A 14,231-nucleotide genomic window follows, 5' to 3' on the forward strand; every position below is an offset into this window, starting at 1 on the left:
TGAAAAACTGGGTAAAATTTTTAATTATCTTTAAATAGGAGAATCACAGAAGACTGAGTCCATGTTTTGACTTTCATATATAGATTTATGGATTTCAAATATTTACACTTTTCTTTAGAGTAAACTGTTCTGGTATTCGACATACATCCAAGCTTGTGCTAGTTGTGCGCCAGACAAAAGAAATGTTTGCTTTACATGTTTTGGCTGTACCTGCAGAGTTGAGGATAACTAAATTCCAAGTACAAACCTCCTGCAAGATGACCGGGATGTCATTGGGCAGAGTATGAACTCTGGACCATTGAGAACTCTGATCAACAGTCCAGCGTGCATACTGCTACGTTACAACCAGGCAGCTATCCAATGTTTATGATCAAAGTTAATATGATTAAAATAGATGCTTCCTTAGAGTGGTTTCAAAAAAAAGAAATGTAATGATTTCTGTGACATATCCAAGTAGAACATTAAAGTTAAAAAAAAAGTAAAAATAGGCTTACAGATGATCATAGTTTATAAGTGCGGAAAGAAACAATTTAATTTAAGAATCTATATTTATGAACTAACTAAAACACAACAGATATGTAAGCATAAATAAATAAAAATGTTAATTTGAAAACATCAACAGTGCAACAATTTTATTAATTTTTTTTACAATTGTAAAATAATATAGAAAATACAATAGACTTGCATATAGGAACACTGGACCAAACACAGTGATGTTTCCTACATTTTGTGACTTTACCATCACAAAAGAGATACAAGACACCAATAGTAAAGACAAACAACACAAATAATCTTTTGTTCCCCGGCAATCAAATTATTAAATAGAAACAAATAAATAAATTTAAGTGATTTTAAAAATGGCCTCAAAGATTATGCAGACACCTTGTTTTCACATTTGGAAAGATTGCAATCTAAATGGGAACAAACTGATACCAGAAAATGAAAATCACTGATTACAAAACACTAGTATATATGTTTAAATATTGATAATCACTGAATGCAATTACATTAGAAAAACGTTTAATATATACAGAATGGAATGTTCTTAATACCTTTTAACAAAACTAACTACAGCCAAACCTAGTTGTATTAGATTTCATAAGAATAAATTGTTAAATATTTTTAAAGTATTGACAAAACCATCATAAGAAAATCAACATACAATTTTCATGTGTCATATTACTTCTCTTCCAGATATTCATTCATGTTAGCTTTAATTCTTACAGGCCTAAGTTAAGTTAGGTGTTAAGATGTAGGTGAGATCTCAATTGCTATTTAATTGTGTTGGGCTGTAAAAAAGTATTCAAAATTTTAACCAGTCAATATTTAGAATTTTATAAAACCTAATCAATTTCCATAAAAAAATTGTAGAGCTTGGCAGTGACTGTACAAAGATTTAAAAGTGAGACTTTGATAGAAATAAATTAAGCTATACTAATTATGTTACTATTTTACAAGCATTGCATAATTTTCAAGCCACTTGTCACTGAATCTAATACAAGATTATGAAAATGAGCCAAGCCATAGCTGTCTGTGCCAATAGCTGCTAAGCCAGATACTGGAGAGGTGGGAATAGTTGCATTGAATAATATAACTCCATCCAGAGCTCCAAGTGCACTTGAACCCTGAAAAAAATTTTTTTTAAAAAATAGAGTTATAATCCTGGTGGTGACAAAGATGGGGGTAGTGGTGTGTGTGTTTTCAGCCAATGCAAAATGCCCCAGGCCAGCGCTAGATGAGCGGTCAACCAGGATGAGTTGTGACGGTCACCTGAGAAGAGTGTCAAACATTGCGGTTTGGGCAGGATCAGTGTTCTGAATCGAACTCAGGCCAGTCACAAGAGATGTGACTCACTCAAGAGTCATGTGATTAACGGAATCCGGTTCTAGAATGCCATTAGAGACCCTATATGAAGAACAAAGGTACCAGAGTTGACTCAGTCACAAATTCTCGATCTACCATTCAGTACATTACGACAGAGTTCAACAAAGTACAGCGAAGCCAGCAGAGGTCTTGCTACAACAGTACAGATTTGATACAGCAGTTCAGATGTCCATGACAGAACATTGTACAGTCAGTGTTATGTGTTGCCAATTGTACAGTATTAGCTGTGATTTGTTGGACATTTAAGTTTTTGGAGACCTGAGTTGTCAAGTGCAGTTGCAGAGAACCTGAATAGTGAGATTTGTTACAATAGGTACATTTCAATTATATATTTAGATTTGATCATTTAAAGATTTCTTCTAAAAAGAAAATAATTTGATTTTAAAATGATAAGTTTACATATTTTTTTTTAGTATGTCAATGCAAGTTATGTTCATCGAATCTTTGTTCTAGCTCTATTTAATAACAAACTTTATGAAACGATAAAAAAACTGTTTTTCTATGCTCTTTATGAATGTATGTTGGCCAGCTCTCATTAATATATAGAAGAGTGGCTATGCAGGCTTTGTACACTAGCATTTTGGTTGGTGTGGTCAGTTGTTTTTTTTCCCCAAATACAATTAGAGAGTTTTTCCAATTCTTTTTGTCACCTCAAGGTCTAAATGTCTATTGTATTAATATAAAAAATAAGGTTTAGTAACTAAATATATTACAATATGCATTTTCTAGTGTGTGAAATGGACAGCTTACATGGATAATCATGAAATCAGAAAGGCTAATTTAGCACATTGCAATGACTTAGTGAGGAGATTTAAGTTGTTTTAGTGAACTTCACTTTTTATATTAGAGATATTTTTAAAAAAATGCTTAAATGTGTAATAATTAGTAAACTTTATCATTAAAATTTTATATTCAATGCTTTGAGTCAGTTTATAGAATAGGCTTGCAACAGTAATAACCAAGCCAGATTGCATTATACAATCATATTTAAATAATGAGCAATGTATTATATTTTTATAAAGTCTTACATACTAGAACAAAAGTTTGGGTTTCCAAAGTATTGCAAAAAAAATTATTCAGTTTCTATATACAAGGTGGCCCAAGAGTAGTTTTACAGGTTTACCACCCCAAACTACAGCCTAGTGTTTTTTTATATACTATACTACATAAACTACTATTTGTTTATCAATCATACTACTGCTACAAGTGTTGATATTTACTTGCTACACTACTTGCTATTATTTACAACAGATACTAGTATTTGACCTATTGTATCTTTCATCATTTCATGCCTTGTTCTAACTAAATACATTGTAATAAGAATTAAAGTAACACTGTAGAGAAACCTAAAACAAGGCTTTATTAAGCTAGAATGACACATGAACTGATGAAAGATACTAAGACAATAACACATTAAAACACATTCTCACAATGTTACACCAACATAAACAAGTATCAACTATTTTATCACAATGTAGCTATCATAGCTATCATGTTTACCATTAAAACTGATAATTTATACTCTGAGGAATGTTTTTATTGGTATTACTAAGCAAGTAGCTTCCACCATATGAAAGGTAGTTTAATAACTGTAAACTTACTTTTGGGTCACCCTGTATATCAACATCTGTAACAAGTCTTTCTGTAAAGCTTGCTAACCTGCTATTTCTATTATGTTTGGCTTTTATAGTAAAGATTTCAAGATTTGAACACTATACATGTATTTCTACTTAACATTGGTTTAAAGTACCGGTATATATATATAATCCTTACCTGTGCAGTCTTGTGTTGCAATTGGTCTGTAATACCCAGTTTGGCATGAACATGAATAACTTCCTGGTGTGTTAACACACTTTTCATTCTTCAGACTATTGCAGCTACTGGTATTTGTACACTCATCTACATCATCATCACATGTTGGACCAGTCCATCCCTTGTTACAGAGACAAGTTCCATTTGTTTTGTCACAAGTTTGTTTGTTTGTTTTGAATGAAAGCTGTTACAGTTACACTGTTGGCTACAGTCTTTACCATAGAAGTTGTCACTGCAAGCTGTGGAGATACATATGAATCTTGTCACTAGTAATATTAATTGTGACAATTATTTAATCACTATTCTTCTTCTTCAGTCCGATTTCGAAGCTATACTAAAGAGCCAACAAGAAGCTTTTTAACACAAAACATTTAGTATAAACTTAGTAAAATAAAATAGATATGTTCTTGTACATATATTAATTTTTTAAAATAGCTTTTATATAGGCCCACATTCATGCTAATATGATGCTCGGAGTATTCATTTTTGGATCAGTGGGGAAGGGGGGATCCGGGAGATGGTTTTCTGTGCTGCCTTTAGGCACTCAGTAAACACAGCTCAACTCGAGTTGAGTATCAAACCTCTAGCTCCTTTGCTATGTAGCTAAGCCAAGCTCTAGCTTACTTAGCCTCTTGTTTAAATATCCCACACTGAAATGTATTTAATCAAAATATAAATCATGTTAGTATTTAAATCTTTAATTCAATAATATACTAAATTCAACAGGATAATCACTATAAGTATGCACAGTGACCAGATTGCAATACTTTTGGTATTGAGACCAAATATAGTATCAGTACAACTCCTATGTTCAGCTCAAATGAAATGTTCATGTCAGGTATAAATATATATAGTTCGTCAATCGTGGTTCTATGATGATCACTTTGTCATCCAGGGGGCTGAGGGCTTTGCACAGGGGTTTTATGCTTCCTCATGTGGCTGGTGTGTCCTATGTGAGCCTGGAATGTTCAGCTGCACACTGGGCAGGTTATTCCAGCTGGAGCTAGAGTCATGGACTTTGCTTTTCTTCTCTGGCATTTTTCTTCTGCCAGCGTGGTTCTCTTTTCCTCAGCAACCTGTGTGCCAGTTTTCACAGCGCGACCCCATGATGCTCTGTCATGTGCCTCTGTCTCCCAGGTGGCTGAGTCTATGCTGAACGCCTTCAGTGAAGCTTTGAGGGTGTCCCTGAAGCGCTTTCTTTGACCACCTTGCCAGCGCTTTCCTTTGCTTAGTTGGCCATACAAGAGTCGTTTAGGGATGCAGTGATCTTCCATTCTGCAGACATGTCCTGCCCATCGTATCATTTTCATTTTGTTAGAAAGAGGACCTTTACTTAAAAGAAAAGCTGCAACTCACATATATATATATATTACCCATGGGTCTTTATTTGTGTTATCACTGATTTTATCACTGATATAGTGTATTAGAAACAATGAAACAAAATAATAATGTTATAAATGAAGCAAATGCGTGAATGTAATAATGTTATGTTTTGCGTATGCGTGACCTTTCGGTAGTGTCTAGTATGTAATAAACACACAATATCATGAATGGCTTTTAAATGTAGACGAATAAGTTGCTGCATTAGGGAACAAATTTTTGTAAAAACTTTTGAAACACAAATTTGAAGGTTAATTTTATTAATGAAATAAATGGACTATATTTTGTAGGCTCATGTGTTATAGTTAAAAAAAATATTTGCGAAGAGCAGATCTATCATCTTAGAATAAGATCTAGGCTTAGAGAGATTTTCTGTTCCGCACATGTGTGACCTGTGTCTTGTCTCATGTAAACATGGCTATATGATCTAGATCCATGACATAGTAATACTTTCATAGAGTTGGGCAACTTTTTTTTAGAGGGTCTTAAGTTTGTTTTAGAGTTACTTTACATGTTATTTTTCCAGTTAGTATTCAAGGAACATTTATGCCAAGTTTTTATCAAAATTGGTCTAATGGTTTTGATTTCTATTTGGGACATACCTATATACATACGCCTTACTTTCTGATTCATATTATAGATAGGCTATATAAGTAGTTATATTATAATAATTTATTCATTGTTATTAAAATTTTAAGGACGTGACAACTGTCTATAAATATTATTCTAAAATAAAGAAAATACGTTAAGAGACTATATGATACACTTACACTGGCAAATAATTCCATTGGCAGCCAAAGATTTACCAGGAGGGCAGGAACATATAACACTTGTATTGTCAGGTGTTTCACTGCACAGATCACTACAGGAACTAGAGCTGCACAAGTCTACATCTGATACAAATAATACAATTTCTATATAAAGACATCACTAAATATGAAATGAAAAAAAGAAATATATTAGAAACAAAAATAGTAAAACATTATTTAAACCTAAGCCTCAATCATTTTGCAGAAAATATTTTAAAAAAAAAAAAAAACCTCTACAGGTTCTCAAATCACTGTTTAAAGCTTGTCCTTTAGGACAGAAACAAGTTTCATTGCCATTGACATTAATACACTGGTACTGACAAAGTGAACTGTTGGTGCACACACTGGTCACTGTGAACAAAAAAAGATTACCATCAGAATGAAACTCAAATTTTAAAATGACCTATCAATAAAGATGAATGGACAAGATATCCATTTTTAAAAATTGAGGTAATTATGATAAAAACCAAGAAAAAGTTCCCTTTAGAGATCTAATATCATAAAGATTAGAATATGTAGAGCTCATGGATTATCTGTGGTTGACAGTTAATGAAGTGGCCTGATCAGCACAATGATTCTTTTCTTCTCTTTCCCTAACATATCATGCACATCCTTTAGAACTCAAACTCAGTACAGTCTAAAAACCTGAGTTAATGTATTTCTAAAGCAAGACTCATATTACAGATAAAAGCAGAGTGTTTTAGCTATTATCCATCGCATTTCCAAATCAATTACAATAATTAATAACATTCTTCATTTTGTAATTGCATATAAATGTTTAAAGGAATCAGTACTATTTCTTTTTTCAACTTCACTGCTACTAAGGAGCCAACATCTCATTCAAAGTCTCAACTATTATCTAATAAAAGCCAGGAAAATCGATTGTTTTTCACAAATAAGATAATCTTACCATCACATGTATATCCATCTCTGTTGAGGACATAGCCAGGTGTGCATGAACACCTGTAGTTGCCCAATGTGTTGATACATACACTTGTACATCTGTCTATTTGTCGAGCACATTCATTGATATCTGAGTACCAAAATACAGAAACACTAGATTAGATGCATGTTATCTTTTAGAGGATCTACTAACATAGATCATTATTAGAAAAAAAAAGTTACATTTTTCAAAACTAAACTAAACTTAACTAGTGAGTGTGCTGAACCACACTTCTTATAAATTACCAATCAAATTAAAACAAAGGCTATAAAACAAAAGGTATTTCCTACCATCACATGTGTTAGTTGATGCATTATAAGCAAATCCTTTATAACAGCCACAGCTGTAGCTACCAACAGAGTTCTGACATGTCTGCTGACAAGTCTTTAACCTTGGATCCAAACATTCGTTGACATCTAAAGAGTTCAAGCAACATTTATGACATATCACACATAAAGTTACGGTACACTAAATAAATAAATAAAGGAACAATATGTTAATTAATACAATTTGTTGAATGAACATTTAGGAAAATTTTTCAAACATTCATAATAAGAGTTAACTACAATTATTTTTTTTTTTTATGAAATGACATTGAACTATCTGTGGTATCTTACAACTAGATAAAAATTTGTTTTGATAAATTTCTCTTAAATCTTTTTTTTAAGAAACAGTTCTTGTAAGAAAAAGTTCATATCAATTATTTTGTTTACTGACCTTCACACAATGTGCCATTAAGTCTGTAACCAGATTTGCAAACACATGAATCAGGACCTATATGACTCACACAATCCTGTCTGTCATTACACTGTAATTCCCCATTTGTACACTGGTTCACATCCACATCACAGAAAACTCCTAGGGTTGGGAAATAAGATGGAATAATTAGATCTAGTTCTTGGTAGATTTATTTAGTCGCATTTTAAGTGTTTTCTTGTGAGAAAAAAGTATTATTTATATGTTCATTAAATCTGATTTTACATTCATAACAATAAATAAAGGACAATAAAAAATACAATGAATCTTACATCACGATGTCATTGATTTGTTTTACAAGTTTTGGATGTTCCTTCAGATTTGAATATAATTACATCCTAGCCTAAACTCTTACAGAAATAAATAAGAATTTCTATCCAGAGCACAGAGTTAACATAGCATTATAATCTTGTATATACCTGTATATCCAGGTCTACAAATACATCTTCTAACATTATCACATCTTAATGCTCCAGTAGAACAAGAACAAGATCTTGAACAATTGACTCCCCAAGTTGTGCTACTACAGTCTGTAAGCAGGAAACATTGGAATCAATGTCTTGAAACATTAAACACAACAAATTTATTTTATTTAAACAAGAAAATATATTTATATTACTTAAAAAAAAAAAAACAAGCTTATATTAAGCATAGGTTTATCAATTAGTTTGGGTCAGTCATGTAATTAAAATCGTAATAGATCTAGACTAACAATAAAAAAGCATTTATAAAAAAAAAAGGAAAGGAGGGGAAGAGGGAACTCATGGCTCAAGCCAACATGATAACCATTCTGCTAGTGGAGAGCTTATGAACACAAAAAATGTATAGTTATCTATTGTTTCTATAGTCTCGACCTATTTTTCAGGTTTGTGTTCACTCAGACAATGACCTACAAAGTAGACTAATTCAGCTTATAACAGCCCTTCAGCCAATTACAATTTATTTCCCTTGTTTGAGATACAAAACAAAATAATTAATTGCCCATAGTTAATTAACTAATCTGTTAATTTTTTAAATTGATTCTTGTGTTGTCAGGTAAAAGAAATAAGCTTGATCCGAGATTGGGTATGGGAGAAATAACTTTTTACCAGAAAGACAGACAGAATGAGTTGATATAAGCTTTGTAAAAAAAATCAATATAACATAACAAGAAATGAAACATTTCTATTTAAAAAATCTCACAGATCACCAAAAACAGCATTTGAAAGCATTTCCATAAGAGTTTTTAACCATTGTTTTATAAATAGTATTTAAGATTTGTTATACTATTGCAGTTGCGTCCATCATTGTCCAAACTTGACCCAGGGGTACATGAACAGCTGTATCCTGGTACTCTGTTAACACATCCAGACTTGAAGCTGTACAAGTTCTTTGTTGATACTTCACATTCATTGATGTCTGTAACCAAATTGTGACAGTGAATGTTAATCTCATTTTAAAACTTCCTATCCTAGAAAAGATTCCAGTTATACACTAATGTCATAATTAAGATAAACCTTACCTTCACATGTGTCTTTGCCAACTAGATTGTAACCATCAGCACAAAAACAATATGAAGTGTTCTGTTGAAAGTCTACTGTGCATCCTTGAGAGCAGTTCAGTTTCTCAAAATCACTGCATACATCTTTCACTGGAAGTGTCAAAAAAATTCATTAGCTTTTTATTTGAACATTATAATACTTAAAGTAACTATTAAAAAAAATAAAAGAAAAAAATGCAAGGCCAATGACACTAGCTCCAGCTTGAATAACCTGCCCAGTGTGCAGCCGAACATTCTGGGCTCACATAGGTCTCACCAGCCACATGAGGAGGCAAAAAAAAAACCAGTGCAAAGCCCTAAGCCCCCCCCCCCCCAACCTGGATGACAAAAGTGGTCATCATCAAACCACAATGGACGAACTATATAAACAGAGAGAGAGAGAGAGAGAAAAAGAAAGTTGGAGTAGAGAAAGAGAGAGTCAGGGATAGATATACTTAATAATTACCTAGTAGACATGTTAGCCTATCATCATTTAATCTATACCCGTAGTTACAATCACAGTTGTATTTTCCAGGCACATCAACACAGATTTGTTGACATTGATGGTCCCCATTAGCACATTCATTGATATCTGAGGAGATTGTAACAGAGCAACTTGAGTTTTTTTTTTTGGATTCAATGATTTCTAAAACATTTTATTAGCTCTAGAATTAATGTCTAAATTGATAATGAAGTTTATCAAGAAAATAAATCTGTGTCAATTATTTGATGTGAAACATACTAATGCAGTCCCCTTTATCATTTCTTGCATATCCAGGCTTACAGTTGCAGACATGACTACCAAAGTTATTGACACAATCTTCAATAAGTGGGTTGCAGTTGTTTAGGGCAGGATCAACACATTCATTTATATCTAAAACAAAATAGAATAGAAACAAATATAGCATTTTTAGGCAGTAGTGATAAATGTATACGTTGTTATATTTTTATAGTATTTGAGGAGATGAGACGTTGTTCCAGGAATGAGGAAAGAATTTTCTGTTGGACATAACTTTATAAGTTTCAGATGTTCCATCGGGCATTAAGATTATTATGTCTTAGTCCAAACCTCCTGCAGGATGGCGACAAGCAAATTTCGCACCTATGGCCATCATAACGACAATCCTAAACACATGCTACATACCAAGGCAGCCATCATCCTGGCTGATTATGTTAAGTGAAAGTAATCTCTTTAGATATACCTAAAGAATAGGGGTTAAAAAATGCTCTATTTTCTTTTGATTAATTTTCTGGATAGTAGTGACATGGGATAATGAGCTCAAGACAAGAATTTTTATGATTTAGGCATGTTATAATTTAAATTTCATGAAAATATTAATATCTATCATAATAATACTTTTATTTTAATTTGGATTTTAAAATATTAACTACATATTGTCTAGATCTACTTCATTTTTAAATTCCATAATCAAAAATTAAATTAAAATTTAGTTTTCTAAACATTAATTTTTTTTAAATAAAAATGGCATGCATTCACTTCTCTATCAAACAAAACATTTTCTGACAACAAACAAAAAAGTAATTGAAGTTTAATTATAACAAGGTAGTGAAATACTAATGAACAAAATGGATAATTTCAGCAAAATGTGAAAAATAATTACAAAGAGAAAGAGTTAAAGGAAGTATCAACAAATCTGTTTAAAGAAATAATTCATACAGCCCTAAATGACTTTAAAAAAAAAGGGAAAAAAAGCTTAAAAGACAACATCATTAGTAATGTAGTATTAGTAGTCAAAAGTACTGACCTTGACAAGTTCCATTTCTAACATATCCAATAGGGCAAACACAGAAATAGCTTCCCAAAGCATTAACACAAACATCACCAATCAAACAGTTGTCTGTCCTTAGTGTACACTCATCAATATCATTGTTGCAGTTGACTCCCTCCCAGCCTATGTCACATACACAGCCTCTGACAGGATCACATGTCCCGTGCCCACTACACTGATAGGATTGATTGCAGTTGACACCATAGAAGGACTTCTCACAAGCTGAAATGTGTAGACCTTTCTTATTAAGTAAAAAGCTTGACAGAAAAAAAAAAGCAATTTATTATCCTTGGATTTCAATGGAGTTAGCATTTAAGTTACTATTCATTAATATTTTGTTTGGTTAAAACCACAGTTACTTTGAACATTTCCAGAAAACAGTGCTTGCAAACATCATCATAAATGTGTATTTTTATAGCTATTATAAATTTTACATTTTAAACACAGCATTTATCATGGGATGATAGCATTAATAAATGACTTTTATAAGACATTAGAGAACACTTATTGCAAATGTAAATAATTCTTCAAATTGAATTTTAAAAGCTTTTTTTTTTTCTTTCCCAATAAAATGAAGAAAAAAAAAAACAACTTCAGAACAAATGGAAAGAGTGTTTTTATTTCTGCCAATATATTTGACTATTAATGTACTAAAATAAATGCCAACCTGTACAAGAAGTTCTATCTGCTTCTAGTTTAAAACCAGCATAACATGAACAAGTAAATCTGCCATAAGTGTCTGTACAAATTTGACTACAGGGCTTCTTGGCAAGACTGCATTCATCTATATCTGAAGAGGAAGAGAGCTTTTTATTTTGTAATTGCAGTAAAGAATTCCAAATAATTTATTATCAATTTTGCAACATATAATATTGATCTTAAAAATATTCCTAAATTATTTTATGATGCTTACAAAAAGATAATATAAAGAAAAAGATGTATAAACCCTACATAAAACAAATTAAGAAATCAGAAATTACACTTAGTCTAATATATAAGAAAAGATCATATAAGAAATACATTTCTGATTGTTTTGTCATCTAATTTTGTATAATGCAAGAAAACTTATAATTGTATTTTATATTTACTTGTGCATGTTTTGTTATCTCCCTGAAGTGCAAACCCCTCTTGACAATCACACCTTGCTGTACCATTGTTAACAAAACATAGCTGGGAACAATTCAGGGCTTGGCACAGCTCTACATTACTTGAATCTGTAAGTTATTTTAGGTTGAGCAATATTAACAAGCAACTACAAGTATTATTCAATAATATATATATATATATATATATATATATATATAATGAATGTTTTTAATATGAAAGAATAAAATTACATTTGCAGTTAAATTTTGTTTTCTCTCTTTATCTTAGAAAGAATGCTTAGAATTATCGTAATAATGAAATGCTGAGCATTTTGTTAGTGGTGTGAAAATATGCACAAACATGTACATGCATGTTATAATATAAGACAAGTTAAGTTTGCCAAGTTTTTGAAGATCACAATAGATGTGAGCAACTCATAATACAATATATTAGGGCCTTGAAGTTTTCAAAATTAGTACAAATCAATAAGCATCAAAAGAAAAAAAAATTTTTATCTTCAGCTTACTTTTTTCACAAACTCCACTTTGGAGAGTATATCCATTGAAACAATTACAAGAGTAACTTCCAATTGCATTGACACAAGTTTGTGAGCAGTCATCTATGTTCTCTTCACATTCATTGATATCTAGCACAGAAAAAAATCAAACAGCCAAAATATGGGGTCCAAATAGATCTAGTTTACAATTTTACCACTATTAATTCATAGAAATAGAAAACAATACAAATGTTACCATCACAAATGCTTGTGTTGAGTGTATTCAATCTGAAACCAATGTTACAGCTACAAATGTAGGATCCAACAGTGTTTTCACATCCTTGTGGACATGTCAAATTATCTTTACATTCATTGATGTCTAAGAAACAGAATGTCAGAAATAGTAAAAACAATCATCATTTTCTTTCTATGAAAATTTTAAAAGCCCATAAATTTAATTACATGTTAGTTTGATTAATACAAATATTTGTCTTATAAACTTCCAGATTGTCAGAGTAGACCATCCATGTTTTTTTTAAAGATAACTACAAGGTACAAAAATTAGTTTATGTTTTAAAAATCATGTAAATGAATTAATTTTATATTTTAAGTTGATCACCGTCAAATTTCATTAGTGTGTTTGAGAGACTTAAAACCTCTCTTCCAAAAGCACTGGACATTTCCTGCAGTTGTGCACAGTGATAATAATAATCTTTATTATCCATAAGGAATTTTGTCTTACAAATTGAGCATTACACACAAAAAATTATAACTATAGAAAACAAAATATACATTTTGTGAAATATTTTTATCAGATAGTTGAAATGTATTTAATGATTTGAATGCAAGGAGTTTTTGTGTCTGTTTGTCTTTGTAATGAGTGTCTCGTGATGGTAAAATGACAAAATCCTGACTCTAGGGTGCTTTTTATTTCTAAAATGTTTTTTCTTTCTTATGAATGTTTTTCACAAACAGATGCCCAAGTGTTGTTTTTTTTTACCATTAACTTTACTAGCAGCATGCACATATATCAACATACAGGTAAAGAACATGTGGCTTCACAGACTTGTCATGTTTTAAGTTGATAACATGTACTATTTAATCATTTAACACACGACATTTAACAAACAAAATTATAACTTAATATTATTGTTTCAAATGTCTAATAAGGGTAACAGATTACATTTTTCTATACAAATGAATACGAGAATCAGGGATTCAACATAATTAATTTCTACTAATGAACTTACAAAAAAAAAAAAAAAGTCACGTTGGTGTATCAGCTAACTGACAGTACCAACCCGCCACTCCCTCACTCTCGCGTTCTTCATTTCTAGACTAAATCTAATTGCTTTTAAGAACCAATCAACGTATAGATCTAGACACAATGTGTTCCCCCACCTTTTCTGTTCCTCCCCCCCCCCAACCATGACCTCCGTGACCCAACAGGACGGCTTAGCGTGACATCCGTGACCGCTCGTAAGCTAGTCAAGAGAGGGAAGAAAAAAAAAGGATACGAAATGCGTAACGCGACGGGTTAAATGCGTATTTGCGTACTGACGGTCATTTTTGGGAGATTTTGCGTAACGAATAAGCATTTTGTGTAACGGTAGGCAGGTCTGCTCACAGCTTAAATAGAATAAAATCTGCTAAATTTTAGAAACAATATAAAAAAATCCCAATCAATAGAGTAAAAAAAAGTTTGTAGTACTCCTTTTCAGACCTTGTGATCTATAGAGCAGATGATGTAAGTATC

General features: G+C 31.7%; 1 protein-coding gene across 2 annotated transcripts; it reads right to left on the reverse strand.

The window, feature by feature from the left end:
* Positions 1 to 407: 407 nt before the first annotated feature.
* On the reverse strand, positions 408 to 14,074 carry LOC129925688 (fibrillin-1-like). 2 transcript variants are annotated; one of them, XM_056025752.1, is made up of 18 exons: positions 13,095 to 13,895; positions 12,732 to 12,854; positions 12,506 to 12,625; positions 11,982 to 12,107; positions 11,561 to 11,683; positions 10,870 to 11,115; positions 9,846 to 9,977; positions 9,570 to 9,695; positions 9,086 to 9,214; positions 8,851 to 8,982; positions 8,004 to 8,114; positions 7,546 to 7,686; positions 7,119 to 7,244; positions 6,796 to 6,918; positions 6,117 to 6,236; positions 5,847 to 5,969; positions 3,658 to 3,935; positions 408 to 2,171 (listed from the first exon to the last, which is right to left on the reverse strand). In XM_056025752.1, exons 1-17 carry the CDS (start codon positions 13,198 to 13,200, stop codon positions 3,784 to 3,786), a joined length of 2,259 nt encoding a protein of 752 aa, XP_055881727.1. In that variant the 5' UTR covers positions 13,201 to 13,895; the 3' UTR covers positions 408 to 2,171; positions 3,658 to 3,783. The 2 variants fall into 2 exon arrangements, with proteins under 2 accessions (XP_055881727.1, XP_055881728.1); XM_056025753.1 differs by lacking the exon at positions 6,117 to 6,236 and having other exon boundaries at positions 13,095 to 14,074.
* Positions 14,075 to 14,231: the final 157 nt, after the last annotated feature.

This window comes from Biomphalaria glabrata, chromosome 4 (assembly GCF_947242115.1).
Source record: "Biomphalaria glabrata chromosome 4, xgBioGlab47.1, whole genome shotgun sequence".
NCBI lineage: Eukaryota > Metazoa > Mollusca > Gastropoda > Planorbidae > Biomphalaria > Biomphalaria glabrata.